The sequence below is a fragment of the Polypterus senegalus genome, chromosome 10 (assembly GCF_016835505.1).
Source record: "Polypterus senegalus isolate Bchr_013 chromosome 10, ASM1683550v1, whole genome shotgun sequence".
Taxonomy (NCBI): domain Eukaryota; kingdom Metazoa; phylum Chordata; class Cladistia; order Polypteriformes; family Polypteridae; genus Polypterus; species Polypterus senegalus.
In genome coordinates this window covers 145,630,034-145,647,774 of record NC_053163.1, presented here as the reverse complement: position 1 = coordinate 145,647,774, position 17,741 = coordinate 145,630,034, and the positions used below count along the sequence as shown (strand labels likewise).

Here is a 17,741-nt window from a genome sequence, read left to right as displayed (position 1 = left end):
ATGAATACATTGTGTTTCTGTAGGGTGTAGAGACTGTGAAGAAGGAGATTGACGTCCTTGGGAAAAGTGGATCTTACCGGCCACCTGTTCGGTTACGGAAGAGGAGTGAGTTCTCCTTGAAGGATGCCTCTGCTGAAGCAAAGGTGTTTGAACCCAATGAGTAGGTGGCTGCATGCTGTAGTGCATTGACTTTTTGTTTTTAAATTATTTAGCATGGGTGGAGAGAGCTTAAGAAGGCTTTTGTAATGTGTTTTGGATTTAACTAAATCAGTAAAGGCATGCTGATGATTCTTCTGTTTTGGTAGAGAGGTCATAACCATGGTGGTACACAAAGATTCCAAATGGTACCAGCAGTGGAAGGACTTTAAGGATAACAATGTCGTCTTTAACAGTAAGGATTATTATTATTTTTGTTTTTACTTGGTTCAATAAAAAGACACCCAGCCTGTTAGAGGGGAATCACTAGAGACACCCATGCAATTATTTTCTGATATTTAGATCATTATTCTCTTTTTATTATAGTAAAGAGAAAGCTAAAATTGTAGCAAATAAAAAAAACAGAAACAAAACTTGACCCTGTTATTCCAGTTAAATCTTTTTTTGAATTCCGAAAATGTACTGGAAATATTTCAGCAACCTCCATGGGTACTTGTGAGAGAAGCCCCTTTGATTGTATCATATTATGGTGCATGTGTGTGTGTATATGTATATGTACATGTGTGTGTGTGTGTGTGTATATATATATATATATATATATATATATATATATATATATATATATACAGTGCATCTGGAAAGTATTCACAGCGCATCACTTTTTCCACATTTTGTTATGTTACAGCCTTATTCCAAAATGGATTAAATTCATTTTTTTCCTCAGAATTCTACAGGCAACACACCATAATGACAACATGAAAAATGTTTACTTGAGGTTTTTATAAATTTATTAAAAATAAAAAAAACTGAGAAATCCCATGTACAGTACATAAGTATTCACAGCCTTTGCTCAATACTTTGTCAATGCACCTTTGGCAGCAATTCCAGCCTCAAGTCTTTTTGAATCTGATGCCACAAGCTTGGCACACCTATCCTTGGCCAGTTTGGCCCATTCCTCTTTGCAGCACCTCTCAAGCTCCATCAGGTTGGATGGGAAGCGTCGGTGCACAGCCATTTTAAGATCTCTCTAGAGATGTTCAATCGAATTGAAGTCTGGGCTCTGGCTGGGCCACTCAAGGACATTCACAGAGTTGTCCTGAAGCCACTCCTTTGATATGTTGGCTGTGTGCTTAGGGTCGTTGACCTGCTGAAAGATGAACTGTCGCCCCAGTCTGAGGTCAAGAGCACTCTGGAGCAGGTTTTCATCCAGGATGTCTCTCTACATTGCTGCAGTCATCTTTCCCTTTATCCTGACTAGTCTCCCAGTTCCTGCCCCCCACAGCATGATGCTGCCACCACCATGCTTCACTGTAGGGATGGTATTGGCCTGGTGATGAGCGGTGCCTGGTTTTCTCCAAACGTGACGCCTGGCATTCACACCAAAGAGTTAAATCTTTGTCTCATCAGACCAGAGAATTTTGTTTCTCATGGTCTGAGAGTCCTTCAGGTGCCTTTTGGGAAACCCCAGGCAGACTGCCATGTGCCTTTTACTAAGGAGTGGTTTCCGTCTGGCCACTCTACCATACAGGCCTGATTGGTGAATTGCTGCAGAGATGGTTGTGTTTCTGGAAGGTTCTCCTCTCTCCACAGTGGACCTCTGGAGCTCTGACCGAGTGACCATCGGGTTCTTGGTCACCTCCCTGACTAAGGCCCTTCTCCCCCGATTGCTCAGTTTAGATGGCCGGCCAGCTCTAGGAAGAGTCCTGGTGGTTTCGAACTTCCTCCACTTACGGATGATGGAGGCCACTGTGCTCATTGGGACCTTCAAAGCAGCAGAAATTTTTCTGTAACCTTCCCCAGATTTGTGCCTCAAGACAATCCTGTCTCGGAGGTCTACAGACAGTTCCTTTGACTTCATGCTTGGTTTGTTCTCTGACATGAACTGTCAACTGTGGGACCTTCTATAGACAGGTGTGTGCCTTTCCAAATCAGGTCCAATCAACTGAATTTACCACAGGTGGACTCCAATTAAGCTGCAGAAACATCCCAAGGATGATCAGGGGGAACAGGATGCACCTGAGCTCAATTTGGAGCTTCATGGCAAAGGCTGTGAATACTTATGTACATGTGCTTTCTCAATTTTTTTATTTTTAATAAATTTGCAAAAATCTCAAGTAAACCTTTTTCACGTTGTCATTATGGGGTGTTGTGTGTAGAATTCTGAGGGAAAAAAATGAATTTAATCCATTTTGGAATAAGGCTGTGACATAACAAAATGTGGAAAAAGTGATGCGCTGTGAATACTTCCCGCATGCACTGTAGATCAATAGATAGATAGATACATAAACTTTGAGGCTATGGATCTGCGCTGGTGTCCAGAAGGTTGCTGGTTCAAATCCCATTACTGGTAGAAAAGATTCTACTCCACTGAGCCCTTGAGCAAGACACTTAACCTAAAAATCGCTCCAGGGGTGCTGTACAATGGCTGATCCTGTGCTTAGACCCCCAGAGGTCAAGTGAAAAGACAATTAATAACTTATGTCAAATCAAATGAAAAAAATTGCCATGGAAGAATGTGTAAAGCAGAAGCCCAAGTTTGAGACCAAGCTGATGGTATACTGCAAAACAAAAGGTATTCTGCTGCATCCATGTGCTATTAGGTAGACAGAAGTTGGAGTCTCCTAGTTTGAGACTTCATGTAGATGGCCTTTCAAGTTGGAACTCCCAGTCAGAAAGTCCAGAGAAAACAATGCTACCCATACTCTCTGTGGTGAAACGCTGACCTTCCCCTTTAGTCTGTAATATAAATCATTAACAAAATAGTTCGCTCAGGCAAAAAATGAATTTTTGTGGGGAAATACAACTGCAATGACTTTAGCGTATTTGTTATTTTCACAAACAAATTGGAGCATTTTTTTTTTTGTGGAGACCAGGAAGCTACTTGCTAACAACTTTACAGTTCCCCCAAAAATATTAACTGAAAATTAACTTGGAACACAATGAAGTAGGAAAGTAGAATTTTAAAAAAGGGAGCTCCAGAAACATTCATGGCATACAAATGCAGCACTGGATTGTTAAAAGTTACAGTCGTATACTGTAATATAATCTTTGTTCATTTATTTTTTGAGGGAGACTTTGTTTGTTTCATCTTGATTTTATTGTGTACATCCTATTGTATGTTCATCTCTCCTTGACTCTGATCTTGATGAAGAGAGTTTGGTGACGGTAGCCTGTAGTTTGCATTATTAAAAAAACTGAAGCTCACCGTGGTATGTAAACATTGAAGAATATGTCAGCTGTGCTGTCAAATGGGGAAAGTAATGTTATCCTGTTTTCTTTAAGTATCAATTGTAACTGTTTATACAGGGTTCAGTGGATAACATTTCAAGTGCCTGAGTGTTTATATCCAAGTGTTTGTGTTCCCTAGGATTCTTTGAGATGAAGATGAAGTATGATGAAAGTGACAATGCCTTTATCCGAGCATCCCGAGCCATTACTGACAAAGTAACTGATTTAGTAGGTATGTGTTATTTGCTTCCTTTTCAGAGACCCCAGTTACCATTTGTCAGAGATTCTTGCTTACCTAAGGTTCTTCTTTTTTTACTTAGGGGGAATTTTTTCCAAAACAGAAATGTCAGAAGTTCTGACAGAGATCCTCAAGGTGGACCCGACATTTGACAAAGACAAGTTCTTGAAGCAGTGTGAACAGGACATAATTCCCAATATTCTGGAGGTAAAGGAAGAATGTAGGACAGATTGTTAGTGATATGGGTGTGCTGGGTTTAAGTTTTAATTTAATGAGAATGCAATTGACAATGCAAGGGCCACCAGTGAATGGAAAGTTAATAAGTGAATTGCAGAACCTCTAAATGTTGATAAACATAAAATATTGATAGCTGCATGTGGTCTTTGGAGCAAAAATCAACCCAAAGACTAAATTCGTGAACTTGGAGAGGCGTCGGGAAACTCTTTTAAGAATTACCTCCCAGGGCAGAGGACGTGGACTCCCCTTCTGCTTGCTGCCCCACTGGCTTTCGTAAGAAGACACTGGCGATACCATACCTTTGCTGTATTACTGGCATATGAATCCTGTTAATCTTTGTCTTGAGGAAATACCTTCAGAAAGATGAAGTCTTTAGTGAAGACTTCAAGCCTTGCCCTCCGTTGCTGAGGTGTTTCACTTGAATATTGTTGTGATGTGGCATTTTCCTGCGCACTGGTCTTTCATAGTGAGGGTCAGGCAAACCCCGAAAAAATTGAAAAGTGCATGCATGCGCCATCTAGTGGCTGTGGTTGAGCTTGAGGAGAGCAGACTGCTCCATACACACACACAGGTCTTTCGTTTATATATGTCGAAGCTGGACTGAACAGATGTATTTGAGTTTTCAGTGCATGATTCATAGTTCAATTAAAGCAAAATATGGTGCATTGGTTAAACGGATATGAGAAATTTGACAAACAAAAGACGACCAGCCACTCCATCCAGCTGCTTTTGTTAGCTAAGCTGCCCCAGTATCTGATGCCTGTTGTCAACGTTTCTGCTTCAGTTATATGATTAGGTAGTTTGTTTCCGATTCCCACAACTCTGCTGTATGTGTTGCTTCCTGCCTTCAGTCTTGGTGTCCTTGCATATGTGAACGGCCATTTTAGTGAAAAGAATGTTGGACCTATTTTGAAGACCTGGATTAGACCTCCACACCATCTCCTCTGCTTGAGATTATACATGTTTAAATCCCTGAGCCTGCCACAGCAGGACATGCCACTAATTCCTGGGATGCTCAAGGTTCTGCCAAATGTTCCTTGTAGTGTGGTGACCAGAACTGCACACGATGCTCCAGATGTGGTCTCACGTGAAATGTGACTTGATTTACTTGGTTATAGTAGGACTGTAGAAGGTGACAAATTGTAAAATGTTTTCAGTTTTTTACTAGTGGATGGTAAACATTAGATCATTGGAACAATCTGGATGAGATAAGGCCATTCAGCCCAACAAAGCTCACCAGTCCTGTCCACTTAGCCCTTAAACCGCAGGAACTGGCTATAGTTGGTTTCCAGTGCAATTTGCCAGCACGCCGGAGCCGAGTATATTTGGTGACGTACATTCGTTGAACGCAGCACCCGGCTGCAGTCAGTTCTCAGTGCAATTTGTCAGCACGCCACAGCCAAGTATATTCGGTGGCGTACATTCATTGAATTCCACAACCGGCTAAAGTTGGTTTCCAGTGCAATTTGCCAGCACGCCGGAGCTGACCAGTCAGTGCCATACATTTGTTGAGCAGCCAGCTCATGGCCGATGGCGCCCCCTGCAGCGTCACTGTCCCTGGGATTGAGCCGCTGCACTACACTAGCCTGCCAGCATCAGTGCTTACCTCTGTGTTCTTGCATGCAGCCAGTTCAAGCGCAGTTGGCTCAGAGATTTACTGAATTTCATCAGTTGCACTTTGTACATATTGCTGTAGTAGCTTTTTTTTTTTAATAGTTTTCATATTTTCATTGGCAGTGTGTAAAATGATCAGTGTTAGAGTAATTGTGATGTACTTTGCATGAAAAAAAAATGTGTTCCATTAAAATTTCATTTTTTCTTGGTGAATTTTGACATTTCCTTTCAAAAGTGCAGCAAACAAAAGTATTTGGCGTCCAGGGGTGCATTAACCCTCAAGTATGTGGCAGTTTCAGGGTTAATTCTTCTAGAAAAAACATCAAGTCGAGTTTTGAAGCTCCCCAAAGGCCACTTGTCTACCACTCTATTTGGTCGCTTATTCCAAGTGTCTGTGGTTCTCTGTGTGAAGACAAAACTTCCTAATGTTTGTGTGAAATTTACCCTTCACAAGTGTCCATGTCTTCTTGATGAAATCGTTTTAAAATAACAGTCTCGATCCAAACAGCTATAACTTGAAAATTAAGGTACGAGTATCGGGAAAAGTTTTGTAATAACATTTAGTAATCATTACATTCAGAATTAAATAAAAAGATTAAAATATATGCAAGCTTTCGAGGCAACTCAGAAAGCTTGCATATTGTAATCTTTTTAGTTAGCCAATAAAAGGTGTCATTTTGCTTGACTTTTCACTACGTTCATAATGGCTAACACGGTACGACACCCTAGTACTACATTCAGAATTAAATAGTTTGTGTAAATTGCTATTTTTAGGAGTCCTAAGATTCTTATTGTGCATTACTTTTACTTTGAGAAAGCTCTTCAGATAGGCTTGTTTGTCTGGATTTCTGACTGTAAGCTGAGGCAATAACCATTTAGTGAATTTATCCATTGTAGATTTATTAGTAGCTGGACCCAAGGTTTGTAATTACATCTTCCTCACACATTTCTTTAGTATAATATACAGTATAGAGAAAATATTGTGACAGGGTCAACATTTTGAGTTTGAGTAAGTTTTCAATAGATTTACACATTTTAGTCATCTCTGAATGCGACTTGGCCGCTTTTGGAGTGATATATGTCTGTGTGTGAGTGCCAGGATGTGAGTTTATGGGCGCAATAACCTAAAAAAAAAGCCAAAGCAAAATAAACTAATTACTCAATCCAAAGGATACCTGGGACATTAGCTAGCATTATGTTAAAGTGGAAATAAGTAAGCACATGGGTGTTTTCATAGGGGAAATACTGTGACGGCATCAAAGGTTTAACAGATTTACTCGTTTTAAGCATCCCTGAGTATGATTGACCACTTGTGCATTAGGATGTGAATCTTTGAACACTGCAACTTAAAAACCACCACCTAACTATGAAAAAAACTTGGAGCAGTTCCTATGATTCTAAATGTATTTCAAGCAATTTACATGAATTTCAAATATTATAAACTGCTCAACAAATTAAAGGAACACTTTGAAAACACATCAGATCTCAATGGGAAAAAAAAAATCCTGCTGGCTCTCTCTGCTGATATGGACTGATATGGTAATGTGTTAGGAATGAAAGGATGGGACATCGTTGGATGGAAATGAAAATGATCAACCTACAGAGGGCTGATTTCAAAGACACCCCGAAAGTCAAAGGGAAAAAATGATGTGGTAGGCAGGCAGGCAAGTCCATTTTGCTCAAATTTAATTGCAGCAACTCCATGGCACATATTGATGTGCCTGCCATCCAGGAGATGTTGGACTACCTGTGTAGGGTCCAGGTATGGCCTCATGCTACCAGTAGTGACACTGACCGTAGCCAAATGCAAAACTAGTGAAGAAACAGTCAGAAAAGATGAGGAGGGAAAAATGTCAGTGGCCTCCACCTGTTAAACCATTCCTGTTTTGGGGGTCGTCTCATTTTTGCCCCTTTAGTACACCCCTTGTTAATTTCATTAAACTGATTAACAACCCCCTCTGCTACTTAACTGACCAGATAAATAGCCCAGAAGTTCCATTGACTTGATGCTCTGACTTAAAAGTGTTCCTTTAATTTTTTGAGCAGTATATCGTGCCCAAATCACAGTACAGTTGGGGGAAAAAGAATATACTTTTTTTCCAACAGGATATGATTCTTTAATTTCATTTCATATAATAAAGTCAGATTAAGTGTATTGGCCGTGCTAAATTGCCCTCTGTTGTGTTATGTTGTGTTCACCCTGCAATGAGCTGGCACATCCTGTCCAGGGCTTGCAGGACTGGGTTCCAGCTTCCTACCCTTCTTTGCATAAGTGGCTTTAGAAAATGGATAATTGGATAGTGAAATATTTAAGAGCTAAAACAACTGTTTTATGCAGGAAGGTTGTGCGCTGGACACATTGGCTGTGTTAATCCTTGCCAAATATTGGCACGTGCCCAATCTAAAACCAAAGACAATTCCAGTGATCTAGGAATACACTCCCACTCCCTATGCCACACTATCACCGAAGTAATGCACACAGCACAATGTAAAGATTCGTATCTTCCCTTCTTATCCTTTGCCACAGATTTAGAAGGAGTAGTTTGAGCAGTGGGTGTGAAATTGTTTCAGGTTTTCTTTAAAACACCGTGACCGTGATGCAGTTTGCACTGTGGGATACACAGTAGCCTACAGCCATGCTTTATTTTATGAGTTTACAGTCAGGTGCATATTCTTTAAAGTCTTCAAGGAAAGCAGCGTCAGGTATATAAACATACAAACAAATGTTTCTGCTGGGTAAGGGCATTCAACAGTTCTATATTTCTCTTTGTGAAATTAAACCTGTGAAACTAAATGAGCAGTGAACAAAAAACTTCAAACCAAAATAAGGGAGTTTGTGAGCCATGGCTATTAATCTGTAAAACGTCACTCCTTGCACTGTTTTTTAATTTAATGTGCTTAACTGATAAAAAAAAAAAACTTGCAAAATTAAATTAATGAGCAAATGAATATAAAATCACTCATTTTCCTACCATTGTATCACTCCTTGTGTGTGAAACGAGAGCTCATTTTCTGAAAAGTGTTCTTAGTTTACTGGGTGATCTCTGTTCTTGTCACTAGTTGGTGGTCCTGAGAGTTTATATATTCACCTTGTTTGGCTTATTGTCCATGATGTCTGTCTTGTCTTTTTCAGGCCATGATACAGGGTGAACTGGACGTCCTCAAAGACTGGTGCTATGAAGCTGTGAGTTGTTTATTTGTGGCTGCTTTTTTTGAATAGCATCACTTTGCATGTCAAATGTACAAAACTGTTTGGGATTATATGATGTTGACAAGGGTGGCACAGTGGTGGCACTGCTGCCTCACAGTAAGGAGACCCGTGTTCGCTTCCTGGGTCCTCCCTTCGTGGAGTTTGCATGTTCTCCCCGTGTATGCGTGTTTCCACCCACAGTCCAAAGACATGCAGGTTAGGTGCATTGGCGATCCTAAATTGTCCCTAATGTGTGTGTGTGCCCTGCAGTGGGCTGCCCAGGATTTGTTCCTGCCTTGCACCCTGTGCTGGCTGGGATTGGCTCCAGCAGACCCCCGTGACTCTGTAGTTAGGATATAGCGGGTGGGACAATGACTGACTGACTGACTGATGTTGACAATTCTGAGTGTAGATGTCTTTCTAACAGTTATGTGCATAGCCCTCTTGTTGGGCAGTGGCACTTCGCAAGAGAGAATTTCTTCCATTTCTTTCTTATTCCTGGACAAAAACTGATGCAATGCTTTTATTACTGTGCCTCATTTTCAGTTGAAATTTGGATGGAATATACGGGGCATTAACTGTACCACGTGGCTGCGCCCACATAGTAATGAAGCAGGGCAAACTTTAAAAATCAATAGATGTTGGCACTATATCTGATCGTGTTCAGCTGTGATGTGACTGTGATATCTCTGGCAATCAGCAGGTACCCTCTAAAACACACATAGCTCTGATCTCTCTCTCAAAACGTCAAACGTTACTCCTTAACAATCTCTAGATGATAATGTCTGCTGAACAAACGGGTATCGCTAGCTAAGTGGAGGCAAGGAACACTCCAACACGTGGCGAGACGTAGACCGACTTGAACAGAGGCTGGCAAGTGAATGAGGAAGGCCCCGTCCCCTTGCTCTCGGCCCATAGCCACTTTCTTGGATTTGCATAAATACATCGGTACCGCAAGCGAATTGTGGTACTTAGTGGGATGAGAGAAGTCGCAAAATCAACCGGAAAGTTCCAGCAAATTATAGAAAACAACCCGATCTAAATCCGTTAAATAATTCTCTCGTGAAAAGCGGACATACATACAGACGGAATGCGCTTGGGCCATGAAATTTTACAAAAATGCAGGGTGAGTCAAAATTATGTTAACACTAATGGATTATTTTTATCTCGACCACACCTTTCCAGGTCGATGGATAGATCATGGTGGACCATTGCCATGGCCTCCACACTCCCCTGATTTGACACCCTGTATTTTCTGGTTATGGGGTATGGTAAAGGAGCGTGTGTATAGCGGGACAGTTTGTGATATCAATGACCTGAAGGACAGAATACGGACTGTGGTTTCATTTATTCCCCGTGAAATGTGTGTCAGGGCTTTAAATGGTACTGTTGCTCATTGGTTTTTGTGTGTTGAACATGATGGCAAACAGGTTGAGACATTTCTGTAAATCATTTTCCACATATGAAGTATGTTTTGTGAATAAATTGTTTCTGCCATTCAAATGTTAACATAATTTTGACTTGCCCGGTATTTTGTCTGTGATTGTTGATTATGTTAGATTATCAGAATAGTCATTACATCCCCTCTATTGCACATTCTGTATACAGTACTAGGGATGTCACAAGAACTGGTAATATGGTACCGATACCAAAGTTGTAGAAACATTTATGGTATTGGTAGTACTGAGTGAAAGTCAGTACTGCACTCATGTGCGACTGTGAGCAGACTACAATACATGAGAAAAATTAGATATAAAAATCTGTCACAATGGTGATAATACAGCACTGCATCACCACAAGTCACAAAGAGAAATGGCAAAAGTCATGACTAGAAATGCTTTGTGTTTGAGGAAGGAGAATTTAAGTATGCGATTGTGTGAATTGTGCTTATTATAATAAAATAAAACACACACACACACAGATTTGCGTTACTGCCACTTTTATCCCATTATGGAGGTAGTTCAGAAATAGATTTGTGTGTGCTTTGAGGGCACACTGATAACAGCAGCGTCATTTATTTCTACAGCACGTTTTCATACCAATGATGTCGCTCAAATTGCTTTACAAGATGAAGAAAGAAAAAAAAATATGTGAAAATTAGGCAATTCTAATTAACAAAGAATAAAGTAAGGTCTGATGGCCAGGGAGGACAGAAAACTCCAGAGGGCTGAAGGAAAAAAAAAAAATTTGCAGGGGCTCCGAGGCCACAAGACCACCCGCCAGCCCACACTGGGCATTCTACCTAACATAAATTACCTCAATCAGTCCTCTTGGTTTTCAGGCTTCACGTGGAAGAATTAGATGATGACGGTCATGTGGACATCTGGCCTTCAGTCTATCAATGTAAGGACATCATGGTGCCCTGATCAGGTGGTGGGGGCGCAGGTCGCCACCTCAGAAAACTGGAAAAAGAATAGCAGAGAAAGTAGGGGTTAGTACGGATTGTGGAGCCATGAAAAAAAAACAAAAAAACACATTCAATGCATATACAGAATATCGAGAGTTACACTAAAATGAAGCGATGAGAAGGTCATGTTAAAATAATGAGTTAACAGTTTTTTAAAGTGCTCCACCATATTAGCCTGGGGAATTTCTATCGGTCTGCTATTCCAGATTTTAGTTGCATAACAGCAGAAGGCCGCCTCACCACTTCTTTTAAGTTTACTAAGTATACACTTATTTGAAGATCTAAGGTTACGATTTAGAGTGTAAGGTGACAGGCATTCTGGGATATCAGATGGAGCAGATTATTGAAGGCTTTGTAAACCATAAGCAGCATTTTAAAGTCAATTCTAAATGGCACCAGTAACCATTGTAGTGACATCAAAACTGGAGAGATGTGCTCGGATTTTCTTTTCCTACTTAAGATTCTGGCAGCTGCATTCTGAACTCATTGCAATCAATCGATGTCTTTTTTCTTTTTTTTTTTTTGGGAGGTCTTGAGAGGAGTGCGTTACAGTAATCTAGTGACCAAGCAAATGTGAGTTGGGATCATTTACAAAATCCTGTCACCAATTTGTCAGAGGCGACAGCATGACAGCCAGATGATTAACTTTTTAATGCAGTGTCCAACACAATCCCTAAAAATGAAGAGAGGCTTCACATTAATTCTCTGATTGCACAGATGTTCGTTTAAGCATCCCTCCATTTTCTAATCGGTGTATACCAGATAGAAAGACAAATAAAGCCAGCAACTGGCATTATGCAATAAAGATACCCCAAGGTATGTTATCGAATACATTATTGGAGGACTAAAGTAAGACATGTGCAAAATAAATTAAAAAAGCAGTGTAATCTTACACTATAGAAATCGAAACATGGGCCCACTACAACATTGCAGACCTAAACCAACTCTTATACAATATAAGTGACTCTCAGCTAGTCTCTTCATCTTCTTTGGCTTTACTCCACCAATTCTCAGCCTCTCTCATTTTAATGTTTTCCCCGTTTACTCTGCCGTAGGCACATGTTCAGTGAAGTTTGAACAACTGAATTAAAGTTTTAATTATTTTTTTCATCGTGACTGTAGCCTTTATCTGTTATTTTGAAAAACGACATGGTGGTGTAGTGATTAGCTTCTTCACTGCTTCATGGGATCAAATCCTGCAAATCGTAATTGACCGTAGACAACATAAATTTAGCTAATAACTAAACAAAGCTAATAAAATAATTTGCTAAATGTAAACTAATTATTTAATTACGTATTCAATTAAGTTTTAAACATTAACTAAATATAAGCTAATATTAATATAAAAGATAGTTAAACTAATATATTTAAAGCTGATACCTTTCCTGTTTACTCTGCTTTAAGAACGTGCTCACTGACGTTTGTTACAAAGCATTTCTAGGTTTAATTTTTCAGCATGGATGTAACCTCCATCTGTTATTTCCCAGAGCTGCATTGTGGTGTATTGAGTAGCGCTGCTGCTGCCCTACTGCTTCCTGGGGTCAAATCCTGCAAGTAGTGCTTGTCTGTGTGGAGTCTGCTCATTCTTCTTGTGTCTCTGTGGATTTCTCTTTCACAGTCCAAACACATTCACATTACCAATGTGTGTCTGTGGACCCTGTGGTGGTCTAATGCCCTCTCCTGAGCTGTTGCTGCCCTCCTGCTCCTGAATTAAATAGAACTTGAGAATGTTTCTATTCTTTTGAGAGCCGACAACTTTTAGTCTAGTCTAATAAGGTGTTATCAGAATCAAGCGGCCTCTTTAAGCGCTTTTCTTGGACGGACAGACATTTGCTAACCTCTGATTTTCCTTTTTCACAGACTTACAGCCAGCTGGCTCACCCTGTTCAGCAAGCTCGGGCAATGGGACTTAAGTTTCAATCCAAGATTTTGGACATCGACAATATTGATGTGAGTTTCTCTGAAATTATTAGGGGGTGGTTTAGATCAGTTTTGTATTATGGAGTCCTCCATTGTACGCACAGCTAGTTGGAAGAGACCTTTTAATTGAACAAGTTTATAAAATAACAGTGATGGAGATGTTCAAATTTAAAAGAATGTGAAGTATAAAATATCATACCTAAGTGTCTTGCTTAAAAGAGGACAAAGGCAGTTAGACCCCTTTGTGTGCCTGCATTTGGGCCCATCCCTGATACTTTAATGAAGAGAGGAGTTGAGCATGTCTTATGAACTCTGTGATCTTGCAGTTCCACTCGTATGTTTAAATAATCCTGGCATAATTTGTAAGAGATTCACCTTTTTTCAAAATGACTGTGGGGAAAAAAATGTATTAATGTGAGAAAAGTAATCGCTTGATGTTAATCAATCCATTAATTACCAGTTTTTCCCCTTTGCTGATTCCAGCAACTGATTAAATAATTTGATAAGGTTCCCACTTTATTTTCCTTACCTTCCCTGTTGACGGGATTTTGGCCGTTAGACTTGTAACATGGTAACTGAAGCACACTTGTCATAAGGAACTAAATAATACAATTTATTGATAACCACAAGGACCAGTAGCAAGAGTAGGGAGCAGGAAAAGGAGACCCTGAAGAGGTGGAGATCTGCTCTAGAGAGGAGAGGAATGAAGGTCAGTAGGACCATCACGACAGAATACATGTGTGTGAATGAGAGGGAGGTCAGAGGAATGGTGAGGATGCAGGGAGTAGAGTTGGCGAAGGTGGAGGAGTTTAAATACTTGGGATCAACAGTACAGAGTAATGGGGATTGTGGAAGAGAGGTGAAAAAGAGAGTGCAGGCAGGGTGGAATAGGTGGAGAAGAGTGTCAGGAGTGATTTGTGACACACGAGTATCAGTGAGAGTGAAAGGGAAGGTCTACAGGACGTTAGTGACTCCAGCTATGTTATATGGGCTGGAGACGGTGGCACTGACTAGAAAGCAGGAGGCAGAGTTAAAGATGTTAAGATTTGCACTGGATGTGATGAGAATGGACAGGATTAAAAAACGAGGACATTAGAGGGTTAGCTCAGGTTGGACAGTTTGGAGACAAAGTCAGAGAGGCGAGATTACGTTGGGTTTGGATATGTGCAGAGGAGAGATGCTGGGTATATTAGGAAAAGGATGCTAAGGATAGAGCTGCCAGGGAAGGGGAAGAGAGGAAGGCCTAAGAGAAGGTTTATGGATGTGGTGAGAGAGGACATGCAGGTGATGGGGGTGGCAGAACAGGATGAAGAGGACAGGAAGATATGGAAGAAGATGATCTGCTGTGGCAACCCCTAAAAAGAAGACTGATAATCACAAAGATAATAGAAGTCTGCTAACTGAATACACAGTATACCAGCAAAGAAGACAGAATGCGAGACAGACAAACGTGTGACACACAAGAAGGCGACCATTTACTGGCTATTTAGAGGTCTAATTTATGGTTACAGTACCAAAGCTTTAATGGTGATGTCTAAAGTTGTGTTTTGAAATGCATTTTGTTGCTCCAGTTTCAAGTGGAGTACTGTAATCTTCCTGTGCTGGAGTACACTCTTGGATTTTGCTACATGGTCCTTTGTCCCTGGTGTTGTGTGATGTTGCTTTTCTCAGCTCATGGTTAAGTTCTTCGTTGTGTTCCCTGCATCTTCAACCCGTACAGTCATAGTATATATAGAAAGAATAACACTTATCCTGATGAAGTTCGGCTGCCTATCCCTCTTTTCAGACTGGGCTCAGTCACTGGAATCTTAGGTAGTGCTAGTTCACGATGTCCAGCAAAAAGTTCCTGGCAAAAGAAAATATTGCAAGATTTTTGCTCCACAGACAGCGGGTGGCTTCTCGCTCCAAAGAGAAAGTGGATTACCAGCTTTTAGCTTCCCAAAAGAGAACGCATTGTCACGATTCAGCTCCCCCAAAAGAATCAAAAGAGATAAAATCTCTAGATTTGAAGGGAGGTGTCACTTCTGGTGATTGGATCAAGGTCTCTTCAAGTTACAGGTCCAGTGCCTAGTTTATAGGTGCATTCATTTTGTCCATCACATCCAGCCAGAATTCCTTTTGTGGTTACAGGCCTAAGATGAATCTTAATTTTGGGTGCCTTTTTGGTTCAAGGAGTCTTGGCTGAGATGCCAGCTCAACTCTGATTTACACCTTTTGTTATCAGATGAAGCAATGAGGTGACCAAAGGGTTTGCAGAGCTTCCATTCAGCCTTTCACGTCAATGGATTGCAAGTGAGGGTGCTGTTATAACAGGCCTTGCATGCCACCGAAAACCTAGCAATATGGGCAATACCCCCTTTGACCTGCACGAGTAATCCTAAAATGCACATTCTTAACGTAGTCCTAGTCCTCTGATGAAGCGGTTTGTCTTCACACAACAGTACATGTTCAAATGTGTATGTACCCTTGGGTCTTAATGAGCCTCAGTGACTTGCGAGTCGAACTGGATGTGAATTTTAACGGCTTTCTCAATACTAACAGAGACTGTTCTGTTTTGGCAGGATGGCTGTCGACCTACAGCTTTAATTATTCCTGGTTATTTGTGCTACATTTTTTAATGAATAATCCAGTTCAATTTCTCACAAGTTTGATTATGCCATTTTCCTTTTTTCATCATGATATACCTGTAGTGTGTAACAGTTTACAAGCTGCTAGTAAACAAAACCTTTGAAATATAAAAGGTGACAATTGAGCACTGATTTAATTTTGATTCATTTCTGTTTCGCCGGCTCCTTTGGTTTTGCAGTTTGTGATGAACTTGCTTTGCACTACTTAATAAAATGTCTCCCGGTATTGCCTACCATCTCCACACCCTAAATGCCTTATGAGGCAAAATAAACAACTAAGCGGGTTTCACATTGGGCCACTTTGAAAAGTGCCTTACAAAGCAGTGAAGAATTGTCCAAACTGGCCACTTTTACAAGCTGGAAACGAGAATGCTCCACGTCAGAAAGCTTACCATTATCCGGAAGTCCCTGATTATTGCTTCTTACTACTGCTGCTCGGGGGTGTATTTATTCTGGGATGCTTAAGCTCAAAAGAAAGTGTTGATCCCCTGTCTGTGTGTGTTTCAGCTGGCCATGGGCAAGATGATGGAGCAGGGCCCTGTTCTCCTCATTACCTTCCAAGCACAGCTTGTTATGGTAGTCCGCAGTCCGACTGGCGAGGTGGTCGAAGGGGATCCAGTGAGTATGCCCAAGAACTCTAAATGGGCTCGAATTCTTTTTTTTTTTTGTTTTTAGTACTTTTCTTTTGCCTAAAGAGAAGTGGCCGATCTTTGCAAGTGTTGTGGTTTGCCAGCTGAAAAGAAGACAAACCCTCATTTGATTTGCTTTCTTTTTTTACCTGATGTATAACACAGATTACCGTAACCCCGTCTGCATATTTGTCTCATTTCTCATCAGGATAAAGTCCTGAGAATGATGTACGTTTGGGCCCTTTGCCGTGATCAAGAGGAACTCAATCCATACGCTGCATGGAGACTTCTGGACATTTCTGCGTCAAGCACTGAGCAGATCCTTTGAACACACAAAAAAGCCAAACCAGGCTTTGCAGAATTACAGACCAAGCCACACACTGAACAGACACTCTGAGTATTGGGGTGGGTAGAGGAAGAGGAGGAAGAAGGAGAAGGGATAAGGGGAGGGCACTGGTGAAATCACTCTTTCCTGGAACACTATTTCCTTTTCTGGATGGAGTTGCAGGGGAATGTCAAGGCCTGTTGCACCAGGATGGTGGCGCTAGTGTGGCACTAGGTTTGCTGCAATTGAGGACGCTAAAAATATGCAATCTCACAATTCCTGGCACTGATGGAGCGGAGAAACTGGTGCCACTGGAGTCATGCACGTATCCCTAATGGAGGTGGTTGTGAGGCAGGGACAATTATTTAATGAGGAATTCTTTCATCCACAATGTAGAAAAAGAAATAAATGGTTTTTTTTAAAAAAAAAAAAAAAGGAAAAGAATGTGATACGCCAAGGAGGGTCTGACAGATTGGACCAGATAGCAGAGAAGTACCGAGGTGTGCTCCTGTGTGGGAAACTAAGGGACTGGCCATTTTAAAATCTCAGTCGTACAATTCAGTCTTTATGCACAGCTATGCAATAATCCAACAAAACCAGCCATATCTAGGTATGCGTGTATATTTATTTATTTTTATATATATATATATATATATATATATATATATATATATATATTCCCCAACTCTCTACTTCTGTCTCTGTCTGTCTGTCTGTCTCTCTCTCTCTCTCCTCCTCACAAGCTTCGTCTCCTTCCTCCCAACTCTGGCTCGTCTACTGGAGGGAGGCGGCCCCTTTTATCATGACCCGGATGAGCTCCAGGTGCTCCCTTTGACATCACTTCCTGATGTGGCAGAAGTGTCAGGAAAGCACCTGGAAGCACTCCAGGTGTCCTTAGAATTGCTTCCGACAGCACTTCCTGGTGTGGCGGAAGTGCTGACATCCAGGATTCTCTAATTGTCCGGGCACTTCCTGGCGGTGGCCACGTTCTTTCATAATGAGCGTCCCATCTCCGCTCATCTGTGACTATATATATTTATATTGAGATATATAGATATATATGCATGCATACACACACACAGAATGGGTTTAGAAAAGAATCCCCCCTTCAAAATATTCCCTTTTTTTTTTTTTTTTGCTTTACAGCCTTAAATGAAAACACACAAACCA

At 40.9% G+C, this 17,741-nt stretch overlaps 1 protein-coding gene across 1 annotated transcript in view; it reads left to right on the top strand.

Annotated features, from left to right (window-relative positions):
* The window catches only part of timm44 (translocase of inner mitochondrial membrane 44 homolog (yeast)), a 41,473-nt gene extending 24,467 nt beyond the window's left edge, over positions 1 to 17,006 (top strand). The window contains exons 6-13 of the mRNA XM_039766987.1: positions 24 to 160; positions 306 to 391; positions 3,524 to 3,616; positions 3,705 to 3,829; positions 8,607 to 8,657; positions 12,931 to 13,020; positions 16,125 to 16,235; positions 16,455 to 17,006. Coding sequence (XP_039622921.1) covers positions 24 to 160; positions 306 to 391; positions 3,524 to 3,616; positions 3,705 to 3,829; positions 8,607 to 8,657; positions 12,931 to 13,020; positions 16,125 to 16,235; positions 16,455 to 16,574 — 813 coding nt within the window. The 3' untranslated portion in view covers positions 16,575 to 17,006. The remainder of the gene's footprint in view (positions 1 to 23; positions 161 to 305; positions 392 to 3,523; positions 3,617 to 3,704; positions 3,830 to 8,606; positions 8,658 to 12,930; positions 13,021 to 16,124; positions 16,236 to 16,454) is intronic.
* Positions 17,007 to 17,741: the final 735 nt, after the last annotated feature.